The sequence below is a fragment of the Brachycentrus maculatus genome, unplaced genomic scaffold, assembly GCF_059751285.1.
Source record: "Brachycentrus maculatus isolate JH-2025_06_01 unplaced genomic scaffold, ASM5975128v1 h1tg000064l, whole genome shotgun sequence".
In the NCBI taxonomy this organism is placed as follows: Eukaryota; Metazoa; Arthropoda; class Insecta; order Trichoptera; family Brachycentridae; genus Brachycentrus; species Brachycentrus maculatus.
This window is the reverse complement of record NW_028280818.1, coordinates 838,535-854,879: the sequence shown is the minus strand read 5'-3', so window position 1 is coordinate 854,879 and position 16,345 is coordinate 838,535. Positions and strand designations below refer to the sequence as shown.

The following is a 16,345-nucleotide window of genomic DNA, read 5'->3' as shown; positions in this document are numbered from 1 at the left end:
TTCATCATCCGTTCCTAGATAAGATGATAGAAAACAAAACCAGGATACGGGATTCAAATTAAAACAGTTTTTTATTTATAAATTATTAGCATGAAGATTTTATTTATAATTCTTTCTTTTTGGTAGATAGATTACATTAAATGCAAAGATGTTTATTTACAACATAAAATGCTTCTAAGATACACTAAACAAGTCAAAGATGTTCGATCCAGACTACAAATCCACTTTCTTTAAAGCAGAATACACAGGGACTACTTAATAAATTTGGACAGCAGACATCTTTGTTTCTAAACAACAGTTACGATACAAACTATTCGGGAGATTAATAATTCTAACAATGTCAGAAACTACTTACTTATGTAAAATTATGTATTTAGTAAGTACTTACTTTTGTAAGTACTTACTTTACATTGAAGCATTTTTACTTACTTGAGGAAAATTATGTATTTAGTAAGTACTTACTTTTGTAAGTACTTACTTTACATTGAAGCATTTTTACTTACTTGAGGAAAATTATGTATTTAGTAAGTACTTACTTTTGTAAGTACTTACTTTACATTGAAGCATTTATATGCTACTTTAGTCTGAAACCACAAATCGAAAACTGCCACAGTGATATTTTACACTTTTAGCGTGTATGTAAAAGCCTCAAGTTTAAAACCATAAATTGAAAACCACGATGCTGACATGTCACACTTTTGGGCATGTATGCAAAGTCTTTACAAAGTCTGCAATATTTGCACGTCTTGCTAGTGTACATTTAAAACTAAGGAGGGCCCATTCACACATATCTTGACACGGAATTGCCATTCGGTGTTGACAAAAGTCGCAATATGTCAATTTTTATGTGGATTTCCCCTCTTTATTTTAATCCTCGTTCACACCCTATGGTGCATAGGGCACTGCATTCATGTTGACACAGTGTTTTATTGACCGCTTGTTATGCGCAAACATGGTGATCAATCCTGCCCTTTTTGTGTATGGGAGAGTTGAAATCCACAGAAAAGTGATTCATTTCGCAATAATAAATTCAATCTTGATACATTATACAATTAAACAAGGTAAAATTAAGTAGGTACTAGGAAATAATTATTGTGTGATTTCCTTCAAGAGCTCCACTAATAATTTATATGCTATAAAGTATCTAAGTATCTAGCATATGAAGGATACAAATAATTTTACTATACGAGTAATTTGTTCTTTTCTAATACATCATAATTCCTATTCAAAATTTGAAATGTTTTTCACTCTATATGATAACATTACTTTTTAGACAAATTTTCGGCATTCGGATGAAAGAGATCCTGTTATACATATTTGGAATATTTCAAATAAAAAGTATAATTTTATGACTTTTTGGGTAAAATATCCAAAATTTAATATCAGAATTTTCCTTTTATTTGCATAAATATGATAATATGTGACGCGTTTCGTCTTATTATGACATTATCAAACACTGGAGTGTTTGATAATGTCTTATTAATTAATTCATTTTCAAACCCTTATCCGCACCCTATCGTGCATAGGGCACTGCATCATATAAACGAAATGTTATCTTGATCAATTAACACATGAAGGAAAGGTGATCAGCCCTCCGCTTCAGGTACCAGTCCAGGGTTATATTGAATAAATATAAGAGTGAAAAAAATACTTTTATTTATTTGACCCCCCTGGGAATCGAACCCGGGACCTTCAGTATGATAGCCGAGCGTGCTGACCATTACACTACGGAGGCGGACTATCAAATAAGTGTTTGATAATGTCACATATTATCATATATATTTAAATAAAAGTAGAATTCAATCCAAATAACCTTGTTCGATTTAGGATATAAATTTTACCAAATTTTTTAAACGGAATTCTACCAACTGTCTGCAGTTACAAAAAAATATTTTACTATGCCAGGGAATGGTCTCAATGAGAAATACAGAGATCCTACTCTAGCATCATGACATAGTTGGGTCAGTCGGTCGGTTGTTTGGTTGTCTAGTCGAAGTCTCGGTTGGGGCAGGCCAGCCGGGCAACGAGCGCCCACGTATAGATGCCGATGCACAGCCACGAGGAGATCATCTTCACCCACATGGAGCCAACGTTGGCGTTCAGGGTGTTCAGCACGGAGTTGGGCCTGGAAAAAGAAGATAATTAACCCTTTCAATGCCGGAAGGTAGTAATTAATATGGCCGTATCCAGCAGGCCGTAATTTTTCAACAAAAATGTGAAAGCTTTTAAAATGATGACTGTAATTTTGATAATATATAATATAAATTGTAATATTTTAGTATTTTTTTATTATTCCAATAGATGTTTCTATATATTCTTATTAAAAAATAATGCAATTGGATTTGATATTGGCTTGTGACAAGCTCAAATAAGAGGTTATTTTGTATAGCCGGCCTGGCGAGCACGGAATTGAAGAGCTCGTGGCATTGAACCGGTCAAACAATTTACTATTTTACTTATAACATTTTAAGTGTGTCCAAATACTTGTTCACAAATCTAGATCATCTCCAATTCTAGGAGTTATTCTATATATTATTTTTTTATAATATGGAAGTCTGCGCGTTTACTAGTGATCACTTTACACACGTGTAACATTCACAAATTCTACCCATGATTGACAACCACACTACTCAAATTCTTGGAACTTCTATATATATTGTCCAAATTCGAAACAAAGTCCTTCAATCACTAGAGACATCTCGGCTGTCCAAACTTAAAACACAGTACGGGACATTTTTTTTGTAGCACGTTTTTTTTGCACTTTTGGACTAAGTAGAATCTACTTAGTCCAATAATGCAAAAAAATGTCCCTTACCGTGTTTTGAGTTTGGACAGCCGATCTATGGTGAGATGAATAAAAGAGTTTCTGCTCAATAAAAATTTTCTGCAGGTTCCGGGTTCGATTCCCAGAGGGGGGGGGGGTTAAATAGATATCAGTGATTTTTCATTCTAATATTTGTTAAATATTACCCTGAACTAATCCCTGAAGCAGAGGGCTAATCACGGTTCCTTCATGTGTTAACAATCAAGATAACACAGCATTTATATGATGCAGTGCCCTATGCACCAGTGGGTGCGGATAAGGGTTTGAAGAAGAATACTTACTGGTACCAGTTGGTGAGAGTCATCATGACGTAGAGCGAAGACAGGGCGAAGATGACGTGGAACATAGACCAGGAGTACGCCACGGACTCCTCCTCGTTATCCCAAACCTTCTTGCCACCCTCCATCAGGTTCCCGGAATCGCCGCCTTCTGATTTGGCTGCAAAACACAGCCCAATAAAGTAATATACAATTTCCCATCTGTTATCAAATCCGTAATGCGAAGAACTAGGGTTTAATAGTGTCAAACGTTCTTTACTACTACTACTACTACCGCCTCCATAGTGTAATGGTCAGCATGCTCGGCTACCATTCTGGAGGTCCCGGGTTCGATTCCTTGGGGGGGTCAAATAAATATAAGTGATTTTTCCACTCTAATATTTATTAAAAATCACCTTGGACTGGTACCTGAAGCGGAGGGCTGATCACCTTTCCTTCATGTGTTAATGATCAAGATAACACTGCGTTTATATGCAGTGCCCTATGCACCACTGGGGTGCGGATAAGGGTTTGAAGAAGAAGAAGATAACTACCACTATTACGCCATTTCCCCGCAGGGGTAGGCAAAGAGGAATGAACGCCACACTCTCCTGTCCTGACATACACTTCTAGCTTCCTTCACATATATACATCCAGTCGTACATGCCCTCCGATTACGCAGACTTTTGACACCACTAGATTTTAGGTTCTGATTGATCTGAGTGCGCCGAGTCTTTTTCAGCAGGTCTGTTCTCCCACTCACATTCGCCACATATATTTTCTTAGTCATTCTCTCACTATCCATTCGCTCCACATGCCTATACCGCTTTAATGAACTCTTCCTAACCTTTTCAATTATCCCTAGTTCAGCTTTACATTCTTTTCTTATTTCTTAGTTTTTTTTCTTACATCGCGCACTCCTTTCAAGAACGTCATAAATCAAAAATCGACAATTATCAGTTCTGCATGTTTTCGGAATGCCCAGAAAATGTACTATATCCCAGCAAATGAGGGATATTTTAAATTTAATGTTTACCCGCTACAGGGCAGAAAGTGTTGTTTTTGAATTTTGAAGAAAATGTATTGTTTAATTATTTTTTTAAAATATACTAAATATTTTTCAAATGGAGAAAAAACCTTCAGGTTTTACCTAAAAAGTACTGTAGCACACTAAAAATTCAATAAATGGCTTGATATTTATTTTTAATACATTGTATTTTATTTTTAAACTTTAAAAACATTCTCCTGAAAAATCAAGTTTTTTGATTTATGACGTTCTTGAAAGGAGTGAGCGATATGTTCATTAACCTCTGCGGGAGTATGGCCGTACATGTACGGCCATACCAAACTTTTCTCAAAGGAGTGTAGACGTACATGTACGGCCGATACAAAATATGATTTATGACACGATTTACATCAAAACATGTTAAAAACATGATTTATCGATATCTCGATAATTTTGATATAAATCATATTTACTGGTGTAAATATTTTTGTTTTTACAACAAAATATGTTGCTTATAGCATCGACCATGATATAAAATTATAAAAGTAAAAAAAAAAATAACAAAAACAAATTCACTCTTTAGATACAGTTTTGTCCGCAGAAACTCACACCCGGACAGGTTAACCAAGTCAAAATATACATCAATTTCAAACATGGATGTAAGAGAGATCTCTTTATAAGAGAAAAATGTCCCGTTCTCTTGGGCTCTCTTAATAACAAAAAAGGATCTTAACGAAAAACGGACAAAATGGATTCCAATGGTCTTACAATTAAAGCTAGCCAAAATGCATGCACACTACAAAAAAAATATTCATTGTACTAAAACTTGTATGATGAAAGTGCGCAAACATGTCCGATGTAACTAGGAGCCTTATTTAAGAATAATTTTGGGAGGGCTTGAATTATTGTATAACCGCGAATGAAATATAAGTCCAAACGAGTGTTTGAGAGTAATTTTATTTGGATGATAAATAAAGTTCTTTCAAGTTTAAAAGTACCTACCTATAATAACACATTTCTTTTGTTTTTTTTTTCATAAAGATAATAAAACATTTGAATATATATTTTTTTCAATTATGAATGTAAATGGACATCTGAATATTTGATATCATATTGATAGCTTCAAACATCTATTCAAATCAAATTAATTAATTACATCATTATAAACAAACTGTTAATAAATTTAATGAGGAACTAAATAAGCAGAATAGCAGTGACGCCAGTTCTCACACATCCAGTGATTTGCTAAAGTAGTACTTAGCTAGACAGCCACCTAGCCAGGTAAGGTAGAAAAACGGAATCTATGGTCAGTGAACAGACGTCTATGGTCAAGCAAACTACATGCATATTGTCTGTGGTCTAGTTCCGTGTTTGTTTTTTGTATGATATGTTTGTTATATGAAAATATCAAAGAGTTGGAGATTTGTGAAGCCTGCAAAATGGGTAATTTGTTCCAAATAAGTTATTATTCTAATTGCAAGTATTATTCTTATTACAACTAAGTAAGATATTCGATAGCTACACTGAATGTGTGAAATCTGGAGTTTTCATAAAAACGCAGCCTACGTGGAAAAATGATTTGACGCGTCTAAGACTTTGTAGTGTGCATACCTTCGTTGGCTACTAAGCTTTCCGACCCATTGCGCGCTGAGTCGGCAATGGCGCCAATGTAGTATTATTTTATCCGCCAAGGAAAAAACATTTAAGTTTTATATATATATAGACACAAAAGTAAAATTGAAATTTTTAAAAAACTTACAAGAAATATATCAATCAAATGTTTTATAATAATATAAACAGAATACAAATACATATCGCGCACTCCTTTCAAGAACGTCATAAATCAAAATACTTGATTTTTCAGGAGAACGTTTTTTAAGTTAAAAAATATAATACAATGTATTAAAAATAAATATCAAGCCACTTATTGAACTTTTTTCTGAGCATCAGATATTTTTAGGTAAAACCTGAAGGTGTTTTCTCCATTTGAAAAATATTTAGTTTATTTAAAAAAATAATTAAACAATACCTTTTCATCAAAATGAAAAAACAACATTTTCTTCCCTGTAGCGGGTAAATATTAAGTTCAAAATATGATTCTTTTTCTGGGGTATAGTACATTTTCTGGACATTCTGAAAACATGCATAACTCAAAATTGACGATTTTTGATTTATGACGTTCTTGAAAGGAGTGAGCGATATATAGACACAAAAGTAAAATTGAAATTTTTTAAAAACTTACAAGAAATATATCAATCAAATGTTTTATAATAATATAAACAGAATACAAATACATATGTATTCACAAACAATGCCCCATCTCGGCTCAAGTGAATAACAATAAATTGACAATTTATTCTATCACACTGGATTATTCACCCTACGGATGTCTGAAACTACAACTAGACGAAACAGTCGCAAATTGATTTTTATGTATTTTTGAAACAATAAAATACAACATTTTGAGTGTGTCCAAATACTTGTTCACAAAATCTGGATTATCTCCAATTACAGGAGTTATTTTCATATTATTTTTTGACATCTCATCAAAGATGAAGAAGAATACATTAAAGTGATCACTTAAAACAGCCTATGACGGTCGTTAGCCCCGTAAATGCCCAGACTTCCATATTCTTCTTCATCTTTGATGAGATGTCAAAAAATAATATGAAAATAACTCCTGTAATTGGAGATAATCCAGATTTTGTGAACAAGTATTTGGACACACTCAAAATGTTGTAAATAAATTATCTGGTCAAATTATAAGCTTAATAATAAAAATGAAAATGGTATTTTCTGGCGTTTCTCATGTGTGTGATTATAATCCAGGATTCGGATCTCACATACTAATATAAGAGTTTCTGCTTAATAAAAAGCTTCTTTACATCTCACCAATAGATGTCTCTAGTGAAGTTCTATTGATTCATGAACAAGGTTTCTAAATTGGTTCATATATATAGAACTTCCAAGAATTTGAGTAGTGTGGTTGTCAATAATGGGTAGAATTGGTGAATGTTACACGTGTGTAAAGTGATCACTTAAACCAAACTTCACTAGAGACATCTATTGGTGAGATGTAAAGAAGCCTATGACGGTCGTAAGCCCCGTAAATGGCCAGACTTCCATATTCTTCTTCATCTTTGATGAGATGTCAAAAAATAAAATAAAATACAACTTAGTAGACTCAAAAATCAGTGTTTGATTTAACATTAAATACATAAATATTTAATTAACCCTTTTTTTAAAACCGCCTCCGTAGTGTAATGTCTCGGCTACTGTTCTAGAGGTCCCGGGTTCGATTCCCAGGGGGGTCAAATAAATATAAGTGATTTTTTCACTCTAATATTTATTCCATACTACCCTGGACTGGTACCTGAAGCGGAGGGCTGATCACCTTTCCTTCACGTGTTAAAGATCAAGATAACACTGCTTTTTTATGATGCAGTGTCCTATGCACCATTGGGATGCGGATAAAGGTTTGAAAGAAAAAAAAAGGTTTTTTGAGTTGCCATAACGATAAAGAGGATATATCTGGAAGGAATATGATCAGTGTGTACCTCCTCCTTCATCCTTGAGCACGTGGTGGGCCCCGATGGAGCGGGAGCTGGCGGAGGCCGTCCTGATGGTGGAGTACAGCATGCAGCAGATCCAGATGATGAGCCCGATGATGGCATCCTTCCCGAAGGCCACCTGGCTCTGGGCGTTCTTGTCCACCGACTCCAGGAACGAGGCGTTGCACTCGCGACCTTAGGACGAGGATTAGAGGGATTGGCAGAGTCAGTCTATGCCGGCGTTCAATAATGACATTTAAAAATAAATAAGTAATGTATTGTCCGCCTCCGTAGTGTAATGGTCAGCAAGCTCGGCTACCGTTCTGTAGGTCCCGGGTTCGATTCCCAAGGGGGGTTAAATAAATATAAGTGATTTTTTCACTGTTATATTTATTCAATATTACCCTGGACTGGTACCTGAAACGGAGGGCTGATGACCTTTTCTTCATGTGTACATGATCAAGATAACACTGCGTTTATATAACGCAGTGCCCTATGCACCATTGGGGTGCGGATAAGGGTTTTATTATTAATGTTATTTTAAAATAAATAGATATTTACTTGAAAAATATTAACCCTTATTGATCCAATGTGGAATCTTATTTCACATTGAATTTTTCCACGTAGGGCTTATGTCGAATCATTAGTATTATTTTAATTTTTTTTTATTTTAAAAAGACAAATATAACTATTTTTATTATTTGAAAAAATACTTCAATAACATACTATTTCTGTGAGCCTGAGCGGCTCATTATTAGAAAAAGGTATCAAATTGTAGTAGAGTGGGTTCGAACCCAGAAGCTTTGACTCAAGAGTCCGCGACAATAACCATAGGATCACAACCTGACACAAAGTTAACACATTTTTGTATGGCAGTTTTTTCATCAACCCCGACCCTAATTAGTATACTAATAAGGGTCATATACTAATCACAAGTAACCGCAAACCTAATTCAGTTCTGTGCAATGTTTTTTGGCGTCTCTCGCGCTCTACCAAAAGTAAGCAAATAGAATGCTTATAAGCATCTCCCGCTCTCTACCAGTAGTATGTAAAAGACGCTTTTAGGCGTTTCCCGCAAACAATGTGTTAACCCGGGGGTTCCCAAAGAGTACACACATATATAGTCACATTATCTATTCCAAATAACTTACTAAAGTAGGGCGCCATGACAAAATACTAAACTTGTAAGTGTGCCGCTTGTAAGGGAACCCCTGTGTCAACCTTTCCTGGAGTATGGACGTAAATGAACTGTATGTATGATGAATGAAATGTATGATGTAACTTGTATTTCAATGATATCTGTGGATATTTGTATGTAATTTTGTCATAAAATAAAATCTAGGGATATTGAGTTTTATTATTTCCACATAATTTTTATCTCCATCATACATAGATTTTGTGAAAAAAAAAACATGTTAAAAGAACCCACTCCCCAGAGAAAGTCGGACATCTATTATTGTACTCTTGGAAAGGTTGATAGTCCCATGAGTTGTCACAAAACTCATTTTGGGTCAATAACACAAACATGGCCGACGCAGTTTACTGGCATTACCGGAATTGCTGAGGGCGGACCAGGTCAGGAAGATGATGTAGACGCTGACCACGGAGGACTGCAGCAGGCCCGAGCGGGGCAGGGTCTCCTGGATGGAAGGCATAATGGAGAGGCCGCTGATGATCACGCAGAAGATCAGGTTGATGGAGATGAAGAACTTGCTGAGGTCACAGCCGTCGGGCTGAAATAACCAAAACAACTCGTACCTTGAACACGCTGCAAAATCTTACAAGTCATACAAATTGTCAATAAACATAATGTAAAAATCTAATTAAAAATTGATATTTCATTTATTATTATGGCACGATTAACTAAATAGTTATTAAATAGTTAATTGAAATCAATTACGGATCAAGAGTCAAAATAATCGGTTGGTATGTATCACATGTTGTCCGCCTCCGTGGTGTAATGGTCAGCGTGTTAAGCTACCGTGCTGGAGGTCCCGGGTTCGATTCCCAGGGGGGGTGAAAATAAATATTAGTGATTTTACACTGTAATATTTATTTAATATTACCCTGGACTGGTTCCTGAAGCGCAAGAGTGATCACCTTGCCTTCATGCAAGTAATGATCAAGATAACACTGCGTCAATTCGATGGGGTGCCCTATGCACCATTGGGCACGAATAAGGGTTATAAGTAATAAGTAATTATGTATCAGATTATGGTTTCTAGTTGAATACCACTTTAATTTATCAGAAGGGAAGCAAGATGAAAGCGGATTACTTTTAACACAAATTTATTTAGTTCTATTAAATTACAATCAAGCAAATACTTAAGGATAATCGCGTGACTCTAATATGGGAACAGTTGAAGTACGTGTCGATCTGTGGACGGGTGGCGACGAAGTGTGGCGGGTTCGCTTGATCCGTTCTTTTCTGGCGGTGAAGGTAGCTCGCTACGTTGAGCTGGTGTTGCCATATTCGATGTGTGTGGGTTGCCACAAGATGAATGAATGTGGATGAGGTGAAGACTGTTTGCAAAGACAGAGTGATGTGGCGTTCTATTCTCTCTGCAGGGAAGCGGCGAGATGGTTAGTTACATATACTTACCCTAGTGTAGTAGACAAACAGGAGTGCCACTCCGGTGATGGCGAGCGCGTAGTTCAGAAGGGTTGCCAACATGAGAGCCACATACCAACCCTTGGATTCAGAATTCTCGCTGTTCTCTGGAAATACAAACATTTATTCCCTATGAGGTATAATCACATTATCATTAATAAATAATAATAAATCCCTTACCGCACCCCAATGGTGCATAGGGCACTGCTTCATATAAACGCAGTGTTATCTCGATCAATTACACATGAACAAAAGGTGATCAGCCCTCCACTTCAGGTACCAGTCCAGTGTAGTATTGAATAAATATTAGAGTGAAAAAATCACTTATATTTATTGAACCCCCCTGGGAATCGAACCCGGAACCTCCAGAACGGTAGGCGAGCATGCTGACCATTACACTACGGAGGCGGAAAATAAAATTATATTTCATAAAAAATCACAAGACAATTAAGTTAATTCTCTTTCTCTAAAGGTGTAAAGACTACTTTTTTCAGAATACGTATTTATTAATAAATCAATATTTATTTATCAGGCACTGAATTATTCATCCTACGGATGATGTATCAATATTATAGGTGTCTCAACTTGATACGTTTATACATGATATTTAATTATTTATTTTACTCACTACACACCGACATAAAATATTGTATCAAGACTCCAAGGGTATACAGTTGAACCCTGGAAATTCAAACTGATTGGCGACTGACCTGTTTTGTAACCGGGTTAGGAAAAGTTCAGGTTAGCCGAGAAATTTATAATAATAATAATCTTGGTAACATTCATAGTGAGACTTCTGATATTTTGTCCAATTCCTTAAATTCCCATGAACTGGCAGTATGTAATAAATTTCTGACAGCAAGAAGAGATGTACATATTATGAAATGTGTTAGCATAGTACTTGAATTATACTAGTATTGATTTATAATTTAATTCATCCCTTCTCCCTCATCTGCACAAAATGGTGCATAGAGCACTGCATCATATAAACGCAGTGTTATCTTGATCATTAACACATGAAGGAAAGGTGATTAGCCCTCCGCTTCAGGTACCAGTCCAGGGTAATATTGAATACATATATTAGAGTGAAAAAAACACTGATATTTATTTGCCCCCCCCTGGGAATCGAACCCGCTGGGCTACCTCCAGTACGGTAGCCCAGCGTGCTGACCGTTACACCACAGAGGCGGACGGATAATTGAATTATACTTGTAAAAGCCTTTCGGGTGTTTATGTAAATAAAATAAATAAATACCAATCCATGACTCGGCCCACGTGAAGGCAAAGTCCACAATCTGCACCAGCTGTATGAGGATGAACAGGAAGCCCCCGATCATGCCGAAGTACATCCAGGTCACCCCAAACTCCCCCTCGGGAATGAAGAAAGCCCCCACCACTCCGCCAATCACAATCAGGTATTTCAGGCCCCAAAATCTGAAAAGAAACATGCACCGATCATACTTCAAATAAACGATGTATGGAAGCAAAGCATAGACTTTGCAAAAGAAAGACGAAAGTAGGCTAAATGCAGTCGAAATGGGATCACCTAGACAAATAATGGGCAAACTGAAGTATGATAGATGTTTAAATGCCAAAAAAATGCATGCCTTAACGTATAAAAAAAGTATACATATATATGGTGTTTGAAAATGATGCATCGAAACACGTGTGACAATAGTTTTTAAGAAATAGTGGTATTTACTAAGTACCAATTTACAGTTAAAAACGGATAGATTTTAACACAAAATGACTGTTGAATCAATTATTGAAATTAAAAGTTGTTCAGTGCAAAAAAAAAACAGAAGCAATAAAAAAAATTGAAAAACCAAACCTGATTTTGAAAAAATAGAACAAGTCTAACCTATAGTAATACATAAATTTAGAAGAAAAAAGTATTGTCATTTATGGAAGAATTTCCAATAAATTCCTATAAAAAGTGTGAACTGGCAACTGGCTCGCTCGGTTGGGTTGTTTGTGGGCACACGCGAGCAGTGGGAGGGTCGGGGACATACACAGACTCCTCTTGGAGATAATGTTTTATATATATCATAGTCGTACAGGAGAAAGTGACCAACTACCAAAACGTAAAATGTTCAGGAGGGCCATTTAACTCACTTTTGCTTGCCAAGAAAATAAACACCCATGCAGTTAGTCATTTTAAACAAGTCAAAATATTATGCTTCCAAGTTTAAAATCCTTTGAGATTTTTTCAGGGCATTATTAAGCTAGTAAGATATCAAATAGTCAATGATCACGTTTTTGTAAAACAATGCACTTGGTCACTTTCTCCTGTATGACTATGAAGATTGAAGATCTATATTGAAGATTTAAAGTGCATTTTTTGTTGTTGAAAAAAAAATTTTGGATAAGGTACTGAGCGCATTATTTTTGTTTATAAACTTACCCATTTTGGATTCCAGCTCTTGGATCTTTGGAAGACTTGACTCCGGCAGTTAGAAGAGCCATCAAAGAGAAGAATAAGAACAATATGAAATAAATCCTGAAACAAAATGATCAAATTATTTTTAACCTAGCCGGATCTAACAGGGCGAGCGAAATTCCCCATACATATATGAATTTTAATTCCATAACTTTAGTATTATAAGAGCTACATACTCCATATTTTTTGTAATCTTAAAAATAATATAAAAGGAAATTTTCCCTTTTTCATTATTATAATTTCAAATCGTTAAATGTTTAAAAATATTTTTTTTTTTAAATCAGTCGGTAATGCAAGATCTACGTACTTATATCTTCTTCAAACCCCTTATCCGCACTCAATGGTGCATAGGGCACTGCATAATAGTGACATGGTGTTATCTTGATCGTTAATTGCATGAAGGCAAGGTGATCAGCCCTGCGCTTCATGTACCAGTCCAGGGTGATATTAAATAAACATGAGAGTAAAAATCACCGATATTTATTTTGACCCCGCTGGGAATCAAACCCGGGACCTCCAGCACGGTAGCCAAATGTGCCGACCATTACACTACAGAGGCGAACATGTCTGCTACCAACATGTTATTTCTTTAACTCTAATAAATGTGGTATTACCACAAGGAGAGAGTGAGGCAACTAGACTACTCCGCTTTCGTTTGATCCAATTTCCGGTATCTCGTTTATCGGATGGCTGCGTTCAGTCGGCGCTCGACAGCGCGTTGGAATGGACGTGGCATCTATTACTCAATTGGTAGCGTGTTGATACTTGCTGGAAGCTGCGTACTACAATTTCCATACTAATACAATGTACTGGAGTGTTTTGGTAACCACCTTCGGATCACATATAATTTTTGCACGATCAGTACAGGAAAGGTTAAAGATGATATATGATAAATAATACAAAGGAAAATAAAATGTGACTCACCTATAAACAGCCAAGTATCCCACGGCAGATTCGCAATCAAAGGTCACGGAACTCGGTACTAAAGAATTTTTTGTAGAGTTCACGCAAAATGGTAACTAGAAAAAAGAAAACAAGTATTTCCTCAGGATCCTTATATAATACCATAAAATACAACGGAGAATACCAGATATTTTACTAGAAGGGTTTTCGAATGACAACTTTTTTCATGACACTGCAAGTTGAAAACATTTATTTTGTTTGTTTGTCTGCCTCCGTAGTGTGATGGTCAGCACACTCGGCTACCGTTCTGTAGGTCCCGGGTTCGATTCCCAGGAGGGTTCAAATAAATATAAGTGATTTTCCACTGTAATATTTATTCAATATTACCCTGGACTGGTACCTGAAGCAGAGGGCTGATCACCTTTCCTTCATGTGTAAAAACGATCAAGATAACACTGCGTTATATGACGCAGTGCCCTATGCACCATTTGGATGCGGATAAGGGTTTTATTCATTATTATATTATTATTGTTTAGAGCTCCTCAAAATAATATAATTTTATAGCAAATTAGCCTAGTTTAGCGTGTCCTTTATGCAAATTTTGTAGCAATTATCAAAAGTGAAAAAAAAACAAGTGGATTTTTGTTACCAAAATTAAGTTTCATTTTATTATTGTCATTTTAATCTGTGTTTGGAACAAGGGAGATGATCTAGTGTGGGCTAGTCAGGAACTTCTTCTTAGTCGTCAACGAGCCTTCCGTTCCACTAGAAGAGGGTTAGGCATTTAGTGCTGTAGATTGATGGCCGAGTGTTTATACGAGCAAATACCTTGTGCAGGGTGTCCTGCAGGCCGGGAGACAGGGTGATGCAAGCGATGGCCGTGGCCACCAGCAGCATGAGGGCGTACATGAGGTGGGTGGAGGTGGAGTTGCGGCACGACGGGCACGCTGAGCAGCACAGAGAGCACGCCGCGCTGCCGCAACAGCATGCCAGCTGAAAAACATCATTTTACTTAAAATTCATGTTCAATTCTTCTTCTTCTTTTTCCATGGAGCCAGTGGCGTGCACAGAGAATTAATTAAGGTAGGCAGTAGAGGTAGGTAGTAATGTAACCTAGTACTACTTATATCTTTAGAAAAAAAAAATACTAAAAACGCATTTCTTTGCTAAATCATTTCCACTATCTCTTTTTCCCCAATTTAATCACAGTGAAAAACCCCCTTGAGGTAATCTCTTTTTCCCCAATTTAATCACAGTGAAAAACCCCCTCGAGGTAGTATTTTATGAAAACATCACTATATAAATTATCGAAAATTATTATTATTAAACAGTGTAACAGACAATTAATTAGGGTAGACAGTTGAGGTAGGTAGTAAGGTAAGCTAGGTACTACTTAGTAAGGTAGGGTAGGTACTGGCATTTATTACTCAGTGGCGTGCACAGAGAATTAATTAGGGTAGGTAGTAAGGTAAGCTAGGTACTACTTAGTAAGGTAGGGTAGGTACTGGTTGGTTTGTATGTCTCGCGGGTAAGTTAGGATAGGCACTGCTTTTAAACGAATATGGAATGCACGCCTCTGGGTGGAGTATATAGCCAACACGAGACACTCTAAGACAAGTGCCATCTCCTTGCCTTCCTCCCAAGTCAGTCCGGCATCCTGCTGAGTATAGTCGGTGAATGGTCATCAGCGGCCTTCCGGGGCGCCGGAATCCTCAAGGTTGGAAGAAGAGACATGAGGGGTTGATGCTCTCTGGTGGAATTCTAAGAACATTTCCCAACCATGTCCACCTTCTCCTCTTCAGGACTTCAAGGAAGGAAAAGTTAAATCTGACCCTTACATAATTTGTGGTATCACAATTTATATCAATGGGATTTTTTCTAACCATTTTCTAACCCAGTGGAGAAAGAAGCCTCGTGATCACCTAGAGTCCTCAGTCCATCCATTGAGACATAAAATTGTGAATGGTCACAATTATTATCATAGGTAGGATAAAATTTTATGAACCTGTAATATCGTTTTATTCTGGAATATTCAATAACCAACCCCTCAAACAAACTGCCAATTATATATAACAATTAAATGCGCAAATATAGAACAAAAATAAAATCGATATTTGCTTATCGTAATACGTAAACAAACAAGGACGCAAGTCCAAAATTTTACCTTCGAATGTAAGACACGAGTTTTTGTCTGTAATATTTCATTATTTATTTAACATTTCATCTTTTACTTTGAGACAGTGAATGGATTAAAAAATATATTTGAATTTATATGTTTTCGGAGAAACTACGCAATGAGTCACAACATCAATATATTTTTTTATATCACAAAGAACAATGCTAATTTATATTATTTACCTGAGCAGCAGAACAAATGCCCAATACCGCACCCATCTTGGTTGTAATTAGATTATTGTAGCGGAGTGACGAACTTTATATGGCCTTTTTTTAGCGAATCCAATATACACTTTAAAAAACAAAGCACAATTTTCAATAACAAGAAGTCACTTAGAAAACCAGCAGCTGTCAAAGAAAATTTACCAATTGGAGAAGCCATAGACAATTATGGAAAAAGAAATCTAGCGCCATATAGGTCTATTCCTAATTTTTATGTTTCCATATAAAAGTTTCAGTATGGTTTTAGATTTTTGCTGCAAATTTGATTCAAATTAATAAGCAATTTATCAACTGTACATTTTATTAAACAAAAATATTTTCTTATTAAACTTTCTTTTTCATTATAAATTCATATA

The 16,345-nt window shown here is 36.0% G+C and overlaps 1 protein-coding gene across 5 annotated transcripts; it reads right to left on the bottom strand.

The window, feature by feature from the left end:
- Nucleotides 1-112: 112 nt before the first annotated feature.
- Nucleotides 113-16,120, bottom strand: Serinc (serine incorporator TMS1). 5 transcript variants are annotated; one of them, XR_015837246.1, is made up of 11 exons: nt 15,951-16,120; nt 14,421-14,585; nt 13,614-13,708; nt 12,654-12,749; nt 11,505-11,683; nt 10,241-10,356; nt 9,191-9,371; nt 7,645-7,833; nt 3,106-3,262; nt 558-2,125; nt 113-477 (listed from the first exon to the last, which is right to left on the bottom strand). XR_015837246.1 is itself a non-coding variant. In XM_088256607.1 (10 exons), the coding sequence occupies exons 1-10, from the start codon at nt 15,984-15,986 to the stop codon at nt 1,987-1,989; spliced, it is 1,353 nt and encodes a 450-aa protein (XP_088112733.1). In that variant the 5' UTR covers nt 15,987-16,120; the 3' UTR covers nt 113-1,986. The 5 variants fall into 5 exon arrangements, 3 of the variants coding, with proteins under 3 accessions (XP_088112733.1, XP_088112735.1, XP_088112736.1); XR_015837247.1 differs by having other exon boundaries at nt 3,106-3,253; XM_088256607.1 differs by having other exon boundaries at nt 113-2,125.
- Nucleotides 16,121-16,345: the final 225 nt, after the last annotated feature.

Coding starts and splice junctions, on each gene's coding strand:
- Serinc (XM_088256607.1), bottom strand. CDS start 15,986: ATGGGTGCGGTATTGGGCATTTGTTCTGCTGCTCAG. Junction 13,709..14,420: donor TGCAGGACACCCTGCACAAG/GTATTTGCTCGT, acceptor TCTTTTTTCTAG/TTACCATTTTGCGTGAACTC. Junction 10,357..11,504: donor GTGGGCCGAGTCATGGATTG/GTATTTATTTAT, acceptor TTGTATTTCCAG/AGAACAGCGAGAATTCTGAA.